Source organism: Setaria italica, chromosome IX (genome assembly GCF_000263155.2).
Source record: "Setaria italica strain Yugu1 chromosome IX, Setaria_italica_v2.0, whole genome shotgun sequence".
Lineage (NCBI taxonomy): Eukaryota > Viridiplantae > Streptophyta > Magnoliopsida > Poales > Poaceae > Setaria > Setaria italica.
Genome location: NC_028458.1, coordinates 28,966,788 through 28,989,978, shown reverse-complemented (window position 1 = coordinate 28,989,978; position 23,191 = coordinate 28,966,788). Strand labels below are relative to the sequence as shown.

The 23,191-nt window shown below is 43.9% G+C and overlaps 1 protein-coding gene across 1 annotated transcript; it reads left to right on the top strand.

Annotated features, from left to right (window-relative positions):
• The first annotated feature begins 7,658 nt into the window (after positions 1–7,658).
• LOC101778924 (filament-like plant protein 4) lies at positions 7,659–15,858 on the top strand. Its single transcript, XM_004983274.4, has 6 exons — positions 7,659–9,164; positions 10,656–10,758; positions 11,753–11,948; positions 12,191–14,525; positions 14,647–14,701; positions 14,966–15,858. The coding sequence occupies exons 2-6, from the start codon at positions 10,669–10,671 to the stop codon at positions 15,404–15,406; spliced, it is 3,117 nt and encodes a 1,038-aa protein (XP_004983331.1). The 5' UTR covers positions 7,659–9,164; positions 10,656–10,668; the 3' UTR covers positions 15,407–15,858.
• The last annotated feature ends 7,333 nt before the right edge of the window (positions 15,859–23,191 follow it).

Sequence of the window (23,191 nt, the reverse complement as noted above, 5' to 3'; positions counted from 1 at the left end):
CGATCCACATCTTGAATACATGCGACAATCTCAGGTCTAAGGACAAAGCGTATATGTTGTTTAAAGAGAGAACTACTTCTCGTGTTGGGTCAGTCCTAGCACATGTCTCCACATGTGCCGACATTATTAGTTCAACATCTCCATGTCCATGACTTGTGAAACATAGTCATCAACTAATACATGTGCTAGTCTAATATTCATGTGTGTCCTCACATGAACTCCGACTAGGGACAACTTTAGAATAACCATACAAGTAAAGAGTTTGACACACAATTCACATAATTGCAAATCAATTCAAGTAGCCTTTAATGGATATTCAAGGAACACAATATAAATCATGGATACAAATGGAATATCATCATTTCTATGATTGCCTCTAGGGCATACCTCCAACACATGAATCTCATGAACATGGTGTTTATGGATGAGTTGGATAAGTTTGTTGTAGTCTTTATCGATGACATACTTATTTACTCCAAAAGTGTCCAAGAGCATGAGTAGCATCTACGCGTGGTGCTAGAAAAATTGAGAGCATACAGACTCTATGCTAAATTCAGCAAATGTGAATTTTGGCTTGAGAAAGTGGCATTCCTTGGCCATATTTTGACCGCGGAAGTAGTGGTTGACCCCGAGAAAGTTGAGGCCATTTCCAATTGGTAGCAGCCAACCAATGTTAGTAAAATCAGAAGATTTCTTGGTTTGGCTAGGTATTATCGGAGATTTATTGAAGAATTTTCCAAGATAGCCCGGCTCATGACGTAACTACTCAGGAAGGATAAGAAATTCACCTAGATAGAGTCATGTGAGAGAAGTTTCCAAGAACTGAAGAAAAGATTGAGAACCGCCCCAGTGTTAACCCTGCCGGATATGCAGCGGGACTTCTTCATTTATTGTGATGCATCTCGACAAGGATTAGGATGTGTCCTTATGCAGGATGGAAAAGTAGTGGCATATGCTTCCCACCAGCTCAAGTCTCATGAGCAGAATTACCCAACCCATGATTTGGAGTTTGCAACCGTAGTGCATGCCCTCAGGATTTGGAGGCATTATCTGATTGGGAATAAGTGTGAGATCTACACTGACCACAAGAATTTGAAGTATATCTTCACCCAACCAGATTTGAACTTGAGGTAGTGAAGATGGTTAGAATTGGTTAAGGATTATAATTTGGAAATCCATTACCACCTTGGCAAAGCTAATGTAGTAGTTGATGTCTTAAACAGAAAATCTTATGGGCAGCTCAGACCCAAGGTTACCCATCTGCAAGAAGAAATGACACGGTTAAATGTGCACATTGTTCCCCAAAATACGAGCCACAAACTAAGTGTTCAGCCCACTTTGGAGGATAAAATCAAAGAAACCCAGGATTCAGATCATGATTTAATGAAAATCCGCAAGCAAACTAGAGAGAATAAGGTCCCGGATTTCAGAGTGGATGACAAAGGAACCTTGTGGTATAAAAATAGAATTTGCGTACCCAAGGAAGGGGATTTTTGGCAGATCATTATGGATGAAGCCCATAACTCGGCATACTCCATCCACCCAGGAGCCACCAAAATGTATATGGATTTAAAGCAGAAGTACTGGTGGAATGGGATAAAGGCGGACATTGCCCAATTCGTCTCCTATTGTGATACTTGCCAAAGAGTCAAAGCCGAGCATCAGAAGCCAGTGGGTTTATTACAATCACTACCCATCCAAGTTTGGAAATGGGATGAGATTGGTATGGATTTTGTGGTTGGTTTACCCAAGACTCAGAAAGAAAATGACTCCATATTGATAATAGTGGACCAACTCACCAAGGTTGCTCACTACTTACCTATACGGACCACTTATGGTGGAGAAAGACTGGCTCGGCTCTATGTGGACAACATAGTAAAGCTGCATGGTGTGCCTAGCAGAATTATTTCAGATAGAGGAACCCAATTTACCTCTAGATTCTGAAGAAGTCTACATAAAGCCATGGGCACCAAGTTGGGTTTTAGTTTAGCTTATCACCCATAGACCGATGGCCAAACGGAGAGAGTAAATCAAATTATGGAGGATATGTTGAGAGCCTGTGTCCTTACCTATGGCAAGGATAAAGAACAGAGTTTACCGTATGCAGAGTTCTCATACAACAATAGTTATTAGGCTAGTTTAGGCATGTCACCATTTGAGGCTCTCTACAGAAGAAAGTGCAAAATCCCTTTGATGTGGTCAGAAGTGGGAGAACGCACTTTAGATAGACCTACCTTTATATGAGAAGCAGAGGAACGAGTGGTCGAAATCAGAGAGAAGTTGAAGGCAGCACAGTCCAGATAGAAAAGCTACTCAGACAAGAGGAGACGAGAGTTGAGTTTCAATTATGGAGATTTTGTCTACCTCAAGGTCTCACCGATTCGAGGGACTTAAAGGTTTCAAGTTCAAGGAAAATTAGCCCCTCGGTATATTGGACCGTACCAGGTGGTAAAGAAAGTTGGAGATGTGGCATACCGTATTCAGTTGCCTAAATAAATGTCAAATATACACCCAGTGTTTCATGTCTCACAGCTAGGGAAATGCTTGAGAGTTCCTGAAGAGCAAGTACCAGTGGAAACAATAGATTTGCAGAAGGATCTTCAGTATCAATAGGTGCCTATCAAAATCCTAGATACTGTCTCCAAGAGGACAAGGAATTCAGTAGTTCGGATCTGCAGAGTTCAATGGAGTAGGCATGGTGAAAGAGAAGCTACTTGGGAATGCGAAGATGCGTTGAAGAAAGAGTTTCCCCACCTTTTTAGGATTCAGCCAAATCTCGAGGACGAGATTCAATTTAAGTGGGGTAGGTTTGTAATGCCTATAAAATTAACAAATCAAAAACACTCGCTAAAATTTGTTTTCAAAATCTTTCACCGTTTGAGCTCTCAAAAATTTCCCTGCCTGGCGAATTCGCCATCCCAGCACTGAAGTTGACCACCGTCCGTTCCTTTTTCCTTTTCCTCTCCGTGAGTCACGCCGCGTGCCAGACAGAAGACCGCCATGCATGCTCATGATTGTTCCCGCAGTCGTCGCCGTCTCTCTGTTTTTCTTCTCTTTTCCTTCCTCTTTTTCTCTCTTTTTCTTCTCTTTCTTTTTCTTCCATTCTTCCTTCTTTTTCCTAGCCAAGCGCAACATCCATTTCCTAGTGCTTGGCGCCTAGCTTTCTGCGCCTGCCTCTTGGCCCCACTAGCCTACCAGCACTCACCTCCCCTGCCCACGCACACGCACGCGCCGGCCTTGCTCCTGCGCCGGCGCCATGCGCTGCTCCCGCTGCGCCCCAGTGCCCCGGCCCCCTTCTGGCCCTGCGCGCTCCCACCACGCCACCACGCACGCCCATGGCCACGTACTCCCCGCGCCAGAACGCGCCCCAACGCTGCCCAGCCCCGCGTGCTTTCCCCAACGCCGCCTGGCCCGCACCCCCTGGCCCACCAGCGCCGCGACACTACCCGCCGCTCCTTCCAGCGCGCGCCGCGTTGCCGCCCGCCGTTGCCTCCAATGCTACGCCCATGCCCCGCCGCTGCCTCCAGCGCGACACTGCGCTCCGGCCACCCCGCGCAGCTGCCGCTCACCGCGCTTGCCGCGCCTGGCCTCGGCCATGCCATCCACGCGCACCACCGCTCGGGCATGCCACTGCGTCCCTGTTCGCCTCGCCGCGCGAGCCTGGCCCCACCACACCGTGCACGCAGAGCTCCACCTCACCACGCCACCATCCTGTGAGCCTCATGTGCCCGAGCATCCAGGCCGCCCGCCTGTTCCTGTGCGCCGCCCGTTGCCAGCCCCCTCCCTCTCGCCTCCAGCCTATAAAAGGGCCTCCAATCCGCTCTTCACTCCACCACCGAGATTCCCGGCCAACTCTCCCTCGCTCCCGTGCTTCCAATGCCGCTCCTGCCATCTCCCGCCCGCCACCGTGGAGCCGCCTCCACAAACTACCTCAGCCCAAGGTAAGGAGAGGAATGGAACCACCTCAGCCCCTCTCCATTTTCACCCTCTTCCTGGCCGTCGCCATGCCCTGATGCCACCTCTCCCCAACCGGCCACCTCCTTCTATTTCTTCCCGTGATGTTTATGTCTCACGGAAGAAGAAAGGGTGGTTTTGCATTTTTGCCCCTCTGTTTATTCTTTTTCACATCTTGACCCTCCCATCTCTCTCCTTGCCATTTTCTTGAGAAACCCTTCCACCTCCAAAAATAATTACCAACAAGTCCCTGCCTCCTTACAAATAAGCCCCTGATCCTCTATTTTAGCCCCGAGAACACCTTTGCCACATCATTTTATGCGCCAAATTTCCTCCAATGAACCCCAAATTCTACCAAATCATTCTTAAATATATTTCCGTCGAGTCATCTACAAAATCCCAGAAAATACTCCTCATTTCATATTTTTAGTTCACTCCCTCCCTTCCAGCTCGACGGGTAAAACTTTATTTTCTTTTACTTATTATGCGCTTACTTGTGTGTGCCGTAGATTGTGCAGTGATTGCAGAAGAGCCCAAAGAGGATCTTGAAGCCCAGTACCATGAGCTAGAGCCCGAAGACCCGTACCGCGAGCAGGAACTTGCGGAAGGTTTTGAGGACGGCAAGTCCAATCCCACCCTTTGATGCATATTTATCCTAATTTTTCAACTACAACCTATTGGCCTATTTCACCAAAAATTGCATATGGTTTTACTGCTGAAACACGGTTGGATAGCCACCTCTTGATTGTTATGATTATTCCTTGATGTCCCATAATTATCTCTAAATATGATTTGATCTATTTGGATGATAATTACCGTTAGAATGCTTAGGACCTTGTTACTAAAATTCAATTATGATTAAATGTGTTTTATCAAAGGATAAAGGTGTGAGTGTTTTTAAATGAGAGAAATGGGTTTTTGGGAAATAAAGGAAATAAATGATTAGATGAGATGGATGGGTGTTTCTTGTGTGAAATACCAATAAGTTGGCTCGTACCTTTGTGGTTGAGCAAGGTTGGGAGATATCCATCCTGTCATAATTAAGGACCGAGTTGATGTGTTACCTTACCTAACCCAATTTATCGTGCAACCACTCAACCGTTGTATGCGGCAACGACTTAGCATAAATCCCACTAGTTAGTCTATTAGTCATCAGAAGAGCTGGTGAGCAACAAGAGACCATGGAGGAGGGGTAAGATCTTTGTGACTTAAGTCCGGTTAAGACCTCGTTGGTAGGTCATTAACTCCTTGATTGCTCCCGTGTTGGCTAGTCTGTCTTAGCTAAGGTGGGTAATGGCTTTGATAGGATCTGCACCAACACTAAGGTGATCGTGCTTTGGTACCCTACTTGTGGGTAAAGTGTGCAACCTCTGCAGAATTAAAATCTATCCGGGTAGCCGTGTCCATTGCATTGGACATGTTACGGCATGGTTACATGACTAGTGTTTGGGAGATGGATGATTTTCATGATGTGTGTTGAAGTTTGGAAGTGTACGGCAGTTGTGCCATGAGCTATTGCGGACGGGGAGTCCGGTAGCATTAAAACTTGGGTCCTTTGTGTAGGATAAACCCCACTTAATGATTCGGTTACTAAAGAAATGCTTTTGCGAAAACTCTTTTGGGAAGGAACCCTTGCATGTATTGAAAATCTAGCTTTATTGCAAATAAACCTTAGCCTTGTCATTGATATATCCTGTGCATATTCTTGATTGTATCCCCCTCCGTGGATGGGGTTAGACTTGTCGAGTATTTTTGTTATCAGCCTCCTAGGACTGATGTTTGTATCACATTTAGTCTCTACTTATGTGGGGACACTTCAACTCTCTTCCTTAGCCGGTGAGCCTCCCCTCCCTCCCAGGGGTGGGCCTACATGTATTCAAGGGTATTCAGTTGTCATTATTTTTGTACAAACATTTGTATATATAATGTATAACATGTATATATAAAATTCTAAAAATACATATTAGATCTCATGGAGCTTCCTAGCCCACTTCCAGTCCCTCCTAAAGGCCCAATCGTGGCCCAAATTTAGCTCAGAGGCCTCGCTCAGCACCTCCCCCATTCGTCGAGTCGCGGCATCCTCCAATCCTTCTGAGTCCCGACTCCCTGTCATTCGGTTGTTCGTCCCCGACAGTCCTACTCCCCAAATCCCGAACTGGTGAACCCTACACCTAGACGGCTGGCGGTAGCAGGATCAAGCGGTGCTGCGGAGGGCAGATTGAGTAGGCCAGCGGCTGGAGGTGACGAGCACCATGGCGGAGCGCCGGAGCTGCGAAGGGCTGAGGGCGCCGGGCGTGGGGGCACCGGCCGCTAAGGCAGTGCGCGGCAGGCCGGCAAGCGACCCGCATCGAGGCAACTCAGCACGGCATCAAGCAACTCCTTATCCCATTCTCTCATCCTCCAGCATGGCAGCAGCAAGCCGGTCATTTTGTAGGACTCCCATTAACTGAGTTGTGAATTTGTAAGTTAATTTTGCTAAATTGACATCTTATTTCAACATGGTAGTGGCTGCAATTTAGAAAGAGTAAATTGCACCCACCATACAACAACTGATCAGGTGGGTGCAGATCGGTCTAACAACTTGTAAAATGTTCAATTTGGTAGAATAACTTGATAGGTAGGTACATGTTGGTCCAACAACTTATAAAATATTTAATTTAGGGCAAAAACTTCGCAGATTAGTGCATTTACAATCCTAACCTTATAACTTGATATGTGAATGTTCTTCCAGTCAATCATTCTTAACTTTTGCCAATAAAAGTTGTTAGCGTGACTTTTTTTCGACTATGTAGATAACTTATTTTTTTTCATGACTTAGAATTGAATAATATTTTAGAATTACGCCATTGGTATTACTAAAGTCTAAAATAGGAATCCTGTGACCTTATGTTTTTTTCTGCGATTCTGTTCATGTATTCAATGTTTGCATAACAAGCATGTTCATCTCTGTTCTTTTAGCTCATTTTCCCTTTCTAAACAACTACATGCAGCTTTAAAAATATCTATACCAAACTCCGAAACAGTATTGTTAGTATGTATTAATATATTAGTTTTTATGTAGTTGAACCATGCATATAGTCAAATATTTAAAAAATGAGGTGAACTTATAACTATTGAATATGGAATTAAATATTCCTAATTAAAATTATAGCATTGTATAAAAATAATTAACACAAAGATATAGCATTAATTTCCTGAACACTGAAAGTTTTAATTTTAGCCAAATACATTGCCATTGCGACGTTAGTATCCATGTTCAAATAGTGCTCAATTCCGATGCGACTATATACCTGACTTAGCATTATAAAATATGTTGCTTATTATAACATTTGGACTGCGGATGCACCAATTTATCAAGTTATTGCACTAAATTGAACATTTTTACAAGTTGTTGGGCCAATTTGCACCCATCTATCAAGATATTGTATTAGATAGAGCATTTTACAAGTTGTTGGACCAATCTATACTCACCTGTCAAGCTATTGTATTAGATTGAGCATTCTATAAGTTGTTGGACCAATTTGCACCCACCTGACAAGTTGTTGTCCCGTGGATGCAATTTACTCATTTAGAAATGTCTATGAATTTGTGTCTGGCAGTGACTGTGATGCGGTGATCATTACATGAAATAGTATTCTGAAACTTAAGTAATTTTATTTTAATATAATACATGAACAGGAAGGAAGAAAGATTCACAACTGATTTTAGTTCTTTATTGGACCGAGGTATGCCATAAACTAGGATTAGGACTGTTCAAATTCTTTTTACCCCTTTATCATTTTGAATACCAATGCTCCAAATCCTGGGCCCGCCCCTGCTCCCTCCTCCTACGGGACGCGCCGCCCTCCACCTCCTTCTGTTGGCGGACCACGCCGGGTTCTCCTCCCTGCCTCCCTCCCTCCGCCGACTGGGACCGCGTCCCTAGGCCGCCGCCGGGGTTGGGGCCGCCGCGCCACCGGATCCGCCGCCGGGGTTAGGGCCGGTCGGCCTGGCCGTCGGGGTGGAGCCGGCCGGCCACCCGCGCCGCTGGGACCGCCGGCTTGCTCCACCAGGGTCGTGCCGGTCAAGGGAGCCGTGGCGGCCCGCGCCGCCGGTACCGCGCCGGTAGGCCTCCGCCGGGGTCGGGCCCACCCACGCCGCTGGGGTCGGGGCCGGTCGGCCTTGCCGCCGTGGTGGAGCCAGCCGGCCACCCGCGCCGCTTGGTGCCACCGTCTTGCTCCGTCGAGGTCGCGCCGGTCAAGGGAGCCACGCCGGCCGCCTCCGCCGCCGGGGCCAGGGTCGGGGCCGACCTGGCCGCGCCGTGCCTACCTCCTCCGACGTCAGGGCCGAGGCCGAGGTGGCCGCGCCGCGCCTGCCTTCTCCGCCACCGGGTGCTGCTTATACGGGCGCGGCGGAGCGCGCCGTTCTTTTTAATTTGTTACATTGTGGATCATGTCAAGTAAAAAATGATTTGCAATTTTTTATGAGTTGAAGTAAAAAAAACATAGAGAGAGAAGCATATCCTCCTTACCAGTTTTGCGGAAAAGACCATATACGAGTTATTAGTTCATAAGTCAATTATTAATCAGCATGACAGCATAGTCAGTTAACAAAGTGGCAGAACTCATTGACCCAGGCAGGCAGGCACCCAGCTGTTCCACCCATCGTCATCAGTCATCACCAATTCACCACACTCTCTTCCAGCAGAGCAGAGTGCAGTCTAATCCTTTTCCACTCTCTCTCCTCTCTCAACCGTCTGCCATCCACCTCAAGGCTCAAACTCCCAGCCCCTTTCCCTTGACCGACCGACACCTACACGGCTCCCTCCCTGGCTCGACCCCGAGGCACAGGGACGAGAGGGTCAAGGTGTGCGTTGCCAATTGCGGTGCTGATGGCTGATTAGCGGGCAGACTGGTAGCATTGCAGGGGGGTGGAGGAGAGAAAAAAAGGTTGCGGAGGACAGCTGGGCAGTCACCGGGCAGACAAAAAGGGCAAGGCGGGGGCCGGAGGAGTAAAGGCAGTGATGGGGGAGTGAGGGGGGAATCCAATCCAGTCCAGTCCATTCCGTGCCAGATTGGGAGCAGCCGAGGAAGAGTGCGCGCGACGCAAAGCCGGAGGCGAGGCCACCACAGCAGAGCAGAGCGGAGGGCCTCCCCGCCGATCGGATCGGCACCGGTCGGAGGCGCCGCCCGCCTACCCGCCGGAGACTTTCCCCTTGCCGGCCGCGCTAGGTGAGCCGTCTACGCTGCTTTCTCCGCTCTTCTCAGTTGTTGCTGTGGTTCCTTGGTGATGGATTGAATGGTTTCTTGCGCTGCGTCCGCCGCGTTGCGTGTTCGTGTTCTTGGGAAGGGAATTCTAACTGCACATTGCGCGGATTTTGGGTGCTCTGTTAGCTCCATGATTGTGGATTTGGTGGTTCTGTGTTGCCGTGAGAATTTTACTTTCTCTTCGTTTCTTGAGCTTTTCTGGTGACACGGATTGAATGCACAGATCCATCACGCCGTTAATCTTGCTGATGGCCGTAAGCGCGGGGTTATCCGGGTAGGTCGCGGGGTTTTGCTCCAATTTTACGCATTGCTCCTGCACCTGCCCTCCAGAGCAATCACCAACTGGTAGGTGCTAGTACAGTTGTTAATGCGGGAACATGAAGGTCAAAGATTGAACGGAATAGAACGTGAGGCAGTCACATTCCACATGTTCACTTTCTACGGTCTTTGTTGTGCGGCGAGTCCGGCAGTGTGGTAGGATTAGGGTGTTTAGTTCCTTGCGGTCTACAGCCTGTTCTTGTCGTGGCACAATCACAATATGTTCAGAACAAGGTACGTCTCGTTGGGTGAATTGATAAACACGTTTCCGTGTCATCTTCTATGGTTGTCATCTGGTCAACGCATGATGCACTTGATGTTCTATTAAGAATTTATTAAGGAGCCCCTGTTGAGTAACAACCTGTTTTATTTAGTTCTCCTGTTGGAAGGAAAATTTGCTAATCTTTAATCATGAAAGGATTCCCAAACTTAGCACGCAAATTTCATATGATGGTTGGACTACTCACATCAAAATATCCACACACACACATGACACAACCCTTTTAGTCCGAAAAAGGTGTTAACTACGGCAATTGGGTGTACTTGTAATTCAACTACATTATTTCTTGCTTTATTTAAGTATGTGTTTTGTGGAGTACTGTGCTACCAGGACACCTAATTGTTGTTATGTGCTACTGATGTTGCAGGCTTGTATGTATAATGCGTCAAAACTATTACCTTTTTCTGTGTTGCTTGTTCTTGAATGTTGGGATTGTTGTCCTACTATCTAAAATGAAAGTTCTTTGATGTGTGCACTGCTTCCTGCACAAGTTCAGAGTTCCTCTCTGCTGTGGCTTGAGGTTCACTCCTGTAAACGAGGCAGAAGTTGTTGAGTAGATTATTCTCTGTCCTTGGATGAGCATTACTGAAGTGTGTGCAATACTTATCCAACAAACACCCCAACTTGTATATAAGAACTAGCTTCCTGCCAGCAGTGCCTGCTGTAGAGGCTTATTGCCTGAAATTGTGTTTGCTTGTACAGGTTCATTTGCTGATGTTTTGGATTTTCATTTAAGATCTGTTTTCTTCAGACTTGATTGCTAGATAGCTTAATTTTATTTACTTTTGGTTTTTCAGACATTCACAATGGCATTCCTAGAATACATGATAAATTTGGATTTTCTTTCTTTTGATTAGATAAACAATCAGTATGGATCGACGGAGCTGGCCTTGGAAGAAGAAATCTTCTGAAAAATCATCGAACACCGATGCATTACAGAGTTCCAATCAAGCAGAACAGGTTTCTGTCACTCTTTGCTTAGTTATAATTTTGGTGAGCCAATATTGTCAGCATGCAATTTGCCCATGTATTAATTTTATGCCCCATTTGTACTATGTTCTTTATTTGGTTTATTTGTTTGAAGTATTTTCTAGATCTGAAAAATGATTGAGAAGCGTCATCACTTTACTTCATCTCTTGCAATCTGGACATCTGATGGCTATAGAAAGGCCTTAACTATTAGCCATTCATTTTTCCTTTTTTCCCCCTTCGCCCACCTGCCCTCGTCATTTTAGCCAGTAACATGGTAGCTGTACTGGAAGATGTGGCTAGATAACTCTGGTCGTGTAGTAGTTGTGAAGGATGAAACCTGTACTCTTATATTCTGTTCTTCGTTTTTAGTACCTTAACATGGTATGAATCTCTCATGGCAGAAGACTCAATCATATGTGGTCTACATACATGCCTACTTAATGCTTTCAGTTCTCCAACTTTATTAGCAGAAGTACTGAGACATTGTACATTAAAACCTCCTAGTAATGAACTCAAAAGAATTGTACCTTTGGTTTGTTTACAACACGGTCGCCTTTGTGTGTATTTGCAGGCTATTTCTAGAACAATATTTACGTCTTTGATATAGTACCAAAGCATCACTGTGAGCATGTAGTAATTTTGACCATGAGATGCTCACCAGCCACTATAGCCTTCAATGCGCCTATAAATTTTCTTGGACCAACTTTTGAAATAAAGTTTAAGCCAATGGATCTTAAGGTCCTTAACTCATGTTGTGCAGCAGATAGCATGTTATTTTGTTGGATGTCGATAATAGATCCTTTTTTTATCAAGACTGTTGTTGGTCTTGGTAGAACTATTACATTTAGTCAGTAATGCTAAGGCAGATTACTGATTTGTTCATCGACTGTTCATGATTATCAGTTATGTCTCGTCAAACCAGCATGATGTACCTTTCTTTATTGAGGGTTCCCTGCTTGAACTACTTTCTTTCTTTTTGCAGGATGAGAAAGTTCCAAAATATGTGCAGATCTCACCAGAAAGATATTCACATCTTCTTGAATCAATACAACAAATCGAAATACTGAATGCGAAGATAAAGGTCCTGAATGAAAAAGTATCTGCTGCACAAAGTGAGATGAACACCAAAGATGCCCTGGTAAAGCAGCATGCTAAAGTGGCTGAAGAAGCTGTATCAGGTGAACCTGACTGCAATCATTCTTTACTTTCGTTGTTTTGATGAAAGGAAATTATAATCAATGATGAAATGTTGATGAGTTTGCAATTTCCATTGAACTCAAATTGATGGGAGTGCACATGGTAGCATTCTGTATGGATGGAACATATGCTATAGTAATCCTACATCACCTTGCAATTGTTATTTTGGAGTTAAGTTAGTTATCCCATAATCCATTGTACTAATACGTTTATTTAATGTCAGGTTGGGAGCAAGCTGAAGCAGAGGCCTCGGCACTGAAACTTCAATTGGAAACTGTAACTCTATCCAAGCTAGCAGCTGAGGAACGAGCTGCCCATCTGGATGGTGCTCTAAAAGAATGCATGAAGCAAGTGCGGACTGTGAAGGAAGAAGGTCAGCAGAAGCTGCATGATGTAGTGTTTGCAAAGACCAAACACTGGGAGAACATAATTGCCGAACTAGAAGCAAAGTTAGTCGATTATGAACAGGATCTGATTAGAGCAGGTGCTGAGAATGATGCACTATCAAGATCTCTTGAAGAACGGGCAAACTTGCTTTTGAAAGTTAACGAGGAGAAGGCTCAAGCAGAAGCCCAGATCGAAGTATTGAAGAGCACTATCCAGTCAGGTGAAAAGGAGATAAATTCATTAAAGTATGAACTACATGTTGTCTCTAAAGAGCTTGACATTCGCAATGAAGAGAAGAACATGAGTGTGCGTTCAGCTGATGTTGCAACTAAACAACATATGGAGGACGTCAAGAAAATATCAAAACTAGAAGCAGAATGCCAAAGATTACGTGGCCTTGTCCGCAAAAAGTTGCCTGGGCCTGCTGCATTAGCTCAAATGAAGATGGAAGTTGATAGCTGGGGTAGAGATACAGGAGACAACAGATTGCGGCGTTCGCCTTCAAGGAGTTCTACACTCCAGTATCCTATGTCTCCATCTCCTGATTATGCTCGTGAAAACTTGGAAAACATGCAGAAAGAGAATGAACTTTTGATGGCACGTTTGTTGTCAATGGATGAAGAAACCAAGATGTTAAAAGAGGCATTGTCAAAATGCAACCACGAGCTACAGGCATCAAAAAACATATGTGCTAAGACTTCAGGTAAGCTCCGTAGCTTGGAACTGCACATGTCTAGTGCTAACCTATATAAGAGCCCAACAAATTCATACATTGATACCTCTGCATCAAGTCAGAAAGGAAGCAACCCACCGAGCTTGACTTCCATGTCTGAAGATGGTGTTGATGATACAAGAAGTTGTGAGGAATCTTGGGCCAATACTTTGGTGTCTGAGCTCTTACACATCAAGAAAGATAAAGGAAACAAGCACAATTTGACTGAAAACTCCAATCAGATGGGCCTCATGGATGACTTCCTGGAGATGGAGAGATTGGCATGTCTGTCTTCTGAAGCTCAGGAATGTGAGGGCATTGTCAAAGAAAAGGTTGGTAAAATTGGGGCGACTCTCTCCCCTGTCACTGAAAAAGAGAGTGAAAAAAATTCATCGCCAGCTTTGCAGTTACCAGGTTCTCCGTTTAGTAGTGATCATCTGATCGCCAGCCCTTCACTTTCCAAACTGCAATTGAGAATTTCCGCTTTGTTGAGCTCTCAATCACCACAGAATAATGTTGTGAAGGTGCTGGATGGTATCAGGAACATCCTACGTGATATTGAACACGAGGTAGAATCTGTGAACGTAACCAAACTTCAGCAGGAAGACACGTTTGAAGTTACTGGTAATGGATCTTCAACAAAGGAAGCCAAACCCTTGGGCCTTATGGATCATAGGCTGACAAATGCCATTTTGAATATTCATGAGTTTGTCAAGTTATTCATAAGACAAACATCTGAGTTACAAGGAAGTTCTTACTATAATGTTGTATCTCAGAAAATAGAACAGTTCTCCAGATTAGTTGATGAAGTTCTGTCTGATGGCAATGGCTTAAATGAGATTGTGATTGCATTATCTGAAATATTGCTAGAAAGTGGGGAGTTTAAACTCACATTGTTGAGGGAGAGTGCTAATGAGGCAGAAACTAATAATCTAGATTGTGTTGATAAATCGACACTATTGGAAAACAAAGCTCATCATGAACCATCGCAAGATAGCATGTCTGGTGCTTCTTCCCTTATCCCACATTCATCTTCTGACCCTGATTTTGGGGGTCCCAGCTCTGGGGGTGCATTTGATGTTAAAACTACAGTGCGGATATGCACACCAGAGGAATGTGAAAAACTGAAATTGCAAAAGAGAAATTTAGATATTGAATTAATGAAGTGCAATGAAATGATCGAAACTACAAATCTCAAGTTTAGTGTGATGGAGAAAAACCTTGAAGACCTTACATTGAAGTTGGCAGCGTGTGAGAATTCAAATAGCTTGGCTGAAACACAGTTAAAGTGTATGGCTGAATCATACAAAACACTCGAAACCCAGAAGGTGAAACTAGAAGAAGAAATAAGAGTTTTACAGACAAAGATAGATACTTTATCAGCTGACCTTGCTGAAGAAAGACGAAGCCATCAGGAGGACATAGCCAAGTATAGAGACCTCAAGGAGAAGATGGAAAGGTCAAATTTCTGTGCTCTAGACTTTCTTTCAAGTCATAGCAGTCTTGGTTTCTGAAATCTATTTATCATTTATTATACAAGTTAGTTTCTCCACTGATATTTTTCCTTTTATGCTATCAAGGTATGAGAAGAGTTCCTTATTTGTAGCAGAGAATTCAGATATTGAACTGAAGAAGGTACACTGATAAGTCCCAGATCTTGAACTTCCATTTTCCTGTTCATGTAATGATTGCATATGCTTCCAAGGTGGTATTATCTATGGCCCAGCTCTGATTGATCCATTCCCTATATTTTGTTAGACCAAAGGCCAAAGACATGGTGTACAAATACTGCACCCCTGTAATCTTTATTTGTCTGAGTTGGTGTTTGTGAATATAAAATTGCTGCATGTTTTTCTTCAAATGCTAGATGTTGAATAACTCTATTTTAATTGATAACAGGAGAAAGAAATAGCTGCTGCAGCAGAGAAACTTGCAGAGTGCCAGGAGACAATATTGCTCCTTGGTCGGCAGCTGCAAACTCTGCGCCCTCCTCCATTGGAATCATTGAGTTCTGCACTGAACACACAACCGGTGGGGCAATTTCCAGAAGATGCAGGACCAGCTCGAAGTGTACATTCTAAGAAGCCTTCAGGTCAATTTGATGCAGATTATACATTCTCAAGTGCTCCAGGAACAGGAAACGTGTCCCCCCTGAGTGGATATAATCGACACAAAAGCCCCTCTAATGCTGCTGGCAGCCCTTATCTTACCTCGCCAGGCAGTTCTAAGCGTCCCAAGCACAGATCTAGATCGTCATCTTCCTCATTTTCTAACCAGTTACCAGAGAAACATGGTCGAGTATTCAGTCGGTTATTCTCAAAAGGCAAGAGTGACCGCTAGCTTCCACAACCTACACAGATTTTTTGGTTTATTTTCCTGTCAGGTGAGTGCTGCAAGTCTAGTTTTTGGCAACAACAGCTGTATACCCGTTTTTGTACCATGCAAATGGTGCCTTGACCTACGGATTAGTATTTGCTTGAGGTTGACTTATATCCAGATTTCAGTGTGCCATAGTTTTAGCCGGTAGCTTTGCCTATAGCTTTTGGGGTTGGATTTACATATACCTCAGTAGAACCTCACTGTAAATTTGCTTACATTTGTGAAGATTGAAGATGTCGCATCTTGTGAGTTAGATATCCCTACTTGAGGATGAATTAAGCTTTGTGTTGTGCCATACATGTGTTAGATCATTGATGTACAGTTAACCTACATATGTAAGCTGCTTGAACAGTTGTTATCCAGCCTTTTGGCTTAAAGACCCTGTGTGCTAATTGCTAAGTTTTTGAAGTATACTGTGTTTTCTCTGTAGTGTCCAACATTTTATTACTGCTGTTGTGACTTGGTTCATTTTCTTTTGATTACTGTTTTCTGAAATGAACCGCAATGAATTTGCCATTTAAGAGTCAGGTTCTTTGGACCCATCTGTTCAGCCTTGTACTTTTGAGGGTATCAACTAACTTTGCTTGTTTTTGTTCTGTCGATGTGAATATTTTAACCATAAATATAATTACTAAAATTAAAGTCACTACCGGAAACTGGGTGTTTGACGAGTGCTAAAATGTTTGCTGAGAGCATTGTATCGGGCACTCGGCAAAGAATCAATTTGCCAAGTGCTGACACAAAAACACTCAGCAAAAGAGGGACAAAACACTCGGCAAAGGAAGGTACTCGGCAAAAGTAAAAAGAAAAAACACTCGGCAAAGAACGTGCCACGTGTCCATCCATTATTATGTTTGCCGAGTGTAAATCTGTGGCACTCGGCAAATAATTTCATTTTTTTCTCTTCTAATCTTGAAACTTTTTCTACTCTCAACATACAACATGTGGTATTTTATGTTAAAATTTGGTATATTTCTAGATCTGTTTGCTATATTTAATTAATTTATTGCATTTCTAGAATTTTTTAGTATAAGTCAAATTTGAATTTTAAGTGTTTCCAATAATAGAATAAAATGAGTAGAAAAATGATATTCATGTTATTGAGTCCAGTGCTAGGCTTCACTTGTGAAATGAAAAGAAATTTCGAACATCTTGTTCGGAAAACAAGACCACAAACATGTGGCTAATTGTTTTTTAAATTCTAAAAAAAACAAATGAAGTTTGTAAATTATGAGATTTGTCATGTGATGATATCATACACGGAGGCTGTGGTAAAAAATTGAGAAGGTTTCGCATAATTTGTTACGTACGATATACAATATTTACAAATCGAAGCATCTCAGAAAAAGAATCGTAGGGTTGAGAAAGAATCGGTAAGATTTGGAGTTAAAGTGATGGTCGAATTGAGGTTTGACTTTAAAATTTTGGTAAATTTTTGGCTCCATTTGATAATTTTAATTTATTAAGTGCAATTATAGAATTTTAATTGATATAAATTAAATTTGCGTTGTAACTGCATAAGATAATGGAGTAATATTCGTAGAAAAATCATATATATATATATATTGTTGAGTCAATTTGACAAGGTATTTTCAAAGTATATCGGAAAAAAGAAAAACACGTTACGGAAAAGAAGGAAATGAAATAATAACTAGTATATTTGCCGGGTGTCTAGGGTTTGGGGCACTCGGCAAAGATGGGTTTTTTGAGTGCCGTGATCTGACACTTAGCAAACCCAGCTTTGCCGAGTGTCTACGATCCAACACTCGGCAAACCGTAGTATTAGGTATACAGTCCTTAGCGTTTTCTTCAACCGCCGCCACTCACCCGCACCCGCATTTGATGCCCTGCGCTCCTCACCTGCACCCGGCGCCGCCCCGCCATCCCGCCATTGTCCTCCTACCGCCGTCGGCCCGCGCTGCCGTTCACCACGCCCTCCCATTGCCGTCTGCCGCTCCGTGCCGTGTATGTTGTGTATAAGCTGTGTATATTGTTGTCGGCCATTGTGCCGTTGGTTTGTTGCAAGTTGTGGTTACCTCACTGTCGGTGTTTTAGACCGGCAACCCCCCTAGGGGGTACCCTAGGTGGTCTTTTATGCGGTAAGGGTCGTCGAGAATCAAGAAATCAATGGTGACGCAAGGAACACGATTTAGACAGGTTCGGGCCGCTAGATCACGTAATACCCTACGTCCTGTGTGTTGGTTTGTATTGATCTTGGGGATTGATGAACTGGAGTTGTTCTTGTGTCCTGGGCTTGGGTGTTGAGGTGTGACCTGCCGAGCTAGGTACCACTGCCCTCCTTTATATACTCCAGGGGACAGAGTACTAGTCGGATTACAAGGAGGAGTCCTAGTAGGAGTACACGGGATTAGTCCTAGTCGGATTATAGGGGAATCCTAGTAGGAGTCTGACTTCTTCCTTCCTTGCGGATACTGGGGATGTATCCCCGACACTTACCGTGCAGGGAAGGTGCTGCCAAAATTTATAATTGACACTATTATGTTCCTTTATTGCAGGAGAGGCTATTGCAAACATCCTTCCCCACCATCCTCGACTCATCACTTTTCCCTACAGCAAGGTGAGGCATCCTACACCCCTCTTTCCGTATGATGTGAAATATAGGATGTTTGTATATCACGTACCCTAGCTAGGCGTCTCCCGTTCGAAAGAGATACGGTTGGAAATATGCAAATCTTTGCATATCTATAACCATATCTGTTTCGAATTGTCCACATTTTTTGGACAGCCTGAGGATGTGTATATGGGGTTAGTTTCCATGCTATACTCTGATCCCGAGGATGTTACGCTGACAGTTTTTGGTAGCCTGCTACCGGATGGTCACATTTTGCCAAAGAGCATGTACGAGGAAAAGAAAGTCCTTCATGCACTTAAGATGCCATATGAGCATATACATGCTTGTCCGAAGGGATGCATCTTATTTAGGAAAGAACATGCTGAATCAAAGTACCGTGTGAAGTGTAAATCCTCTAGGTTCCTAGAGGTAGACTCTGGTGATGGTCAGAAGAGGCAGCTGGCAATCCCCATGAAGACCCTACGTTACCTTCCATTCATATCGAGGATCCAATGGCTTTATATGAATGTGGAATCCGCGAAACAGATGACATGACACAAATACGAATGTCGATACAATCCTAAGAAGCTGGTACATCCGATGGTGAAGCATGGATAAGGTTTGATATGATTCATCGTGAGAAAGCTCTAGAGGCTCATAATGTACGTATTACGCTGGCAACAGATGGGTTCAATTCTTATGGAATGGTTGTTGCCTCATACAGTTATTGGCCCATATTCGTTATCCCCCTCAATCGACCCCCTAGCGTCCTCTTTCATGGATAGAACATATTCTTGTCGTTGATAATTCCTAAACACCCGAGGAATAATATGAGTATGTACATGGAGTCTTTGATTGATGATTTGCTCCGTGCTTAGGAGGAAGGGGTATGGACATATGACCGAGCTACAAAGACAAACTTCAAAATGCATGTTTGGTACCAGTACTCCTTGCATGACTTTCCGGTGTATGGGATATTCTGCGGCTCGTGTGTTCATGAGAAGTTCCCATGCCCAGTATGCAAGGCGTGTCTGATGTTCATTTGGTTCACGAAGGGTGGCAAGTATTCTTCATTTGACAAACATTGACAATTCCTCTGTCTTGACCATACATTCAGACAAGACATGAAGAATTTTACGAAAGATGTAGTAGTTGAAGGCCTTGCACCCCAGATGATGATTGGTGCCGCGGTTCGTGCTCAGTTAGACGCTCTCGAGGTCAATGACCAAGGAGATGGTTTTCTGGGATATGGTGAGCAACATTCCTGGACTAACAAGTCGTGCTTGTGGAACCTCCCCTATTTTGATGACCTTCTTCTTCGACATAAGATTGATGTAATGCACACTAAAAAAATATCACCGAGGCAATTTTTGGTACAATCATGGACATTCCTGATAAGACAAAGGATAATGTTAAGGCTAGAGTGGATCAAGCGAGGTTATGTAATAGACCAAAGCTAGACATGGCGCCTCATGGAGGCTGGAAGTCATAGAGAAAGCCTAAGGCTGATTTCGTTCTGACGAGGACCCAAAGGAGGGAAGTACTAGAATGGTTCCAAATGTTAATGTTCCCTGATGGGTATGGAGCGAATCTGAAGAGGGGAGTGAACTTAGCTACTTTGCGAATCAACGAATCTGAAGAGGGGAGTGAACTTAGCTACTTTGCGAATCAACGGGCTCAAGAATCATGACTACCACATATGGCTTGAGCGGCTACTACCGGTGATGGTTCGAGGCTATGTCCCTGAGCATGTCTGGATAGTGCTGGCGGAGTTGAGAAATTTCTTCCACCAGGTTTGTGCTAAGGAGTTATCTCATACCGTAGTTGCAGACATGGAAATAGTGGCGCCTGTGTTGCTCTGTAAGTTGGAGAAGATCTTTCCACCCAGCTTCTTCAATCCGATGCAGCATTTGATTTTGCACCTCCCGTATGAGGCACGAATGGGAAGGGGGGGCCTGTGCAGGGCTGTTGGTGCTATTCAATTTAGAGATTTCAAAAGGTTCTTCGAACTAAATGTAAAAATAAATGCAAAATTGAAGCATCCATAGCAGAGGCATCCATAGCAGAGGCATACATTCTGGAGGAGGTGTCAAACTTCACAACAAAATACTATGCCGACAACCTTCCTAGCATGCATAGTCCACCCCCTCGTTACAATGCTGGTGACACAGAAGATGAATCGAACCTTAGCATTTTCAGAGGGCAACTAGGAAGTGCAAGTGGTGCGACTAACAAGACCTTGAAACATGAAGACTGGCGCACTATTATGCTATATGTGTTGACCAACCTATCCGAAGTGGAGCCGTACATGCTGTAAGTTCTCAACAAACTATTTCTCAAGTAGTCACAATTTTGTGTCCAACTCCCTTGTTTCTCGTTGGTACAGGGAATTTCATGAACAATTTTGGCGTGAATCAAGGGAACCTACCCTACAGGAAGCTTCGACCCTTCTTAGAGATGGTGTGAGAAATGGAATGCCCGATTTTATTTCTTGGTTCAAACAGAAGGTACTGTCCAATTTGGCTCATACTTAGTTTGACATTACAAGTTGCTCGTACGTGCGACTAATATAACGAACTACCCTGCTTGAACTGGTAGGGACAAACCGATGCGTCTATGAGTGCCGAGTTGAGACAGGTTGCCGATGGTTGTGCCTATACGGTTAGGTCATTTACTGGTTATGACGTGAATGGATATTGCTTTCACACAACAAGCCACGAGCAGAGTTGGCCCAATCGAAGAACCGCAAATGCTAGAGTTTTTACGCCAGGCTTAGATGGGGTTGAGTATTACAAAAGAATTGAAGAAATAGACGAACTCATGTTTCATGGTTGCAAACCTCTTAATCCCGTTATATTCAAATGCCATTGGTTTGATCCTGAACTAGTGAGACAGACCCCTAATCTTAGGCTAGTTGAAATTCGACAATCATCCATCTTACGAGATGATGTCTATATTGTGGCTCAACAGGCCATGCAAGTTTATTGTCTCTCATACCCGTGCCAAACTATCGACTGTCTTAAGGTTTGGGATCTAGTGTACAAGGTATCGTCACACGGGAAACTATCTGTCCCAAACAATGAAGATTACAACATAGACCCCAACACATAGGATGAAGAGTTCTTTCAAGAAAATGGGCTCGAAGGGAATTTTGAGATAGACTTAACCAAAGCTCAGGGTATGAAAGTAGATAATGAAAGTGGTGCTGACGAGGATGCCGGAGACGAGGTTCAGAATGTGAAGGATTTAGAATTACTTCAGCAATTACATTTAAGCAATGACAGTGATGACGACATTCCTCCTTCGAAGCACGGGGATGATTATATCGACATGTGTGATAGTGATGATGAGACTTATGATCCAGCTAATCCCGATGATAATGATTTTTTCTAATACATGTATGATCCATACTAATTGATTTATTGTTTGTCATACCATGTTATTTTCTATGTATGTTTTGTTTATTTTGCATCTATTTCGATGTAGTATATGTGCTAATTGGTTTACTCTTTTTAATAGTAGGTGATTGAACTATGGTGGGTGGTATGAGGAGGTTAGTGTCACTTTAACGCGTACAGGGTCTGATGCAGCTGAAGGGTCCGGGAAGAGACCTCGGGGTAGACCCAGGGGTGGAGGCAGGGGTCGAGGGAAGGGTGGAGGCAGGACGAGGCCAGAGTCGCCTATACCTTCATCGATGTCTGGGTCTGAGGAGGTACCTTTCACTCACTCATCCTCTGAGGAGGAGGAGGTACAGGTGGAGGAGGAGGCAGGGGTGGAGGAGGAGGCAGGGGGTACCTCTTCCTATACCTCGTCACGTGTGTGGTTGCGAGGTCCCTCAACCCTCCCGAGGTGACCAATACCTCCTGAAAGACGCCCGCTGATTCGACCCGATGGAGATCGGTAAGTAACTTTAGATGTTATCACTAATTTTTCGTTTGATATGTTCAAAATTACAATAGAAACTAATAATTTATCTTAATCACTTGGGTAGGGGTTGAAGGAAGGTCGGTGGGGGTGATCACACATGCCATGTGAACGGTGTCCTTGGTCTTTTGATCAAGGAAAAGTTCCCTGGCATGGAGCAGTTCGGCAGAACTCTCAAGTCAGCCTACATGTGGGCTCACTATGCTACCGCCCCCGACGCCCTTGATCAAGGTGGAAGGGTAATCTCCAACAAGGCTGAGTGTGTCAAGGCCGATGTGACAACCCTAGCTAATTTGGCTTCGATTAAGCTTGAATAGGGAGATTAGGCACTCAATTAGCACATGAAAGGTCTAAATTGCCCTTTAGAAGCTTAAATTTGGGGTCAATTTAAAACTTGAAATTTTATATAGCAACTTGAGTTTTTATCAATCTAAGAGTTGTATAACTTTACATTTCAAACAACTTTTCTTATTAGAACTTTGAATGATTTGGAGAGGAAGAGGGTCAAAAACTAGATTTAAATTCAGAGGCAAATCAACTCAAACTCAAAAACACAAAGTCCTGAAACATAGCTGAGTAGAGTATTTAAACTTATGTTATTTCCAATTCTAGATCTATTCTTGAGTTGGAGCTTTTACAAAATTTTTAGAGTAAACCTTGAAGAACAAGTTTGGCAACATGAACCGGGACTAAATCACCCTAGAAATTTCTCGAACACTAGGCTAAAGTCTGTGACAAATTCAAAAACAGCAAAGACAGCTCTAAGTCTGAACCAGTGAAGGTATGCAACTTGGCATAAAGATTGCTCACAAATTTTAAACTGAACTTGTGCTAGACCCTTTACAAAAGTTTGAGTACTAAAAGTCTACTACAACTCCACTTATTTGACCTAGGCCTAAAACTCAGCAGAACCTTTTCAAAAATGGATCCAAAGTCGGCCAAAATCTTCAAATCAGCCTCAAATCGAATTTCAGCTAAGGCTGCAAAGCTGGCATTCCCAAGAACTTTGAGCTTAAATAACTTTCATTTTGGCCTGAATTTGTACCTAGTTTCTTTCTAGATTTTTCCGAGGGTAGTTCGAACTACAAGTTTGCTATTTGGAGATTTGCAACTTTATTTGAAAATTTTTCAATAAAATCCGCTCAAACCCCGGCTCTTCGTGCGGCCATATACCCCAGAATCATGCATCGCGCCTGGCCCATCGCTGTCCGCCCTGTGGTGCCGCCTCACTAGCGAGCCGCCATCAGCCA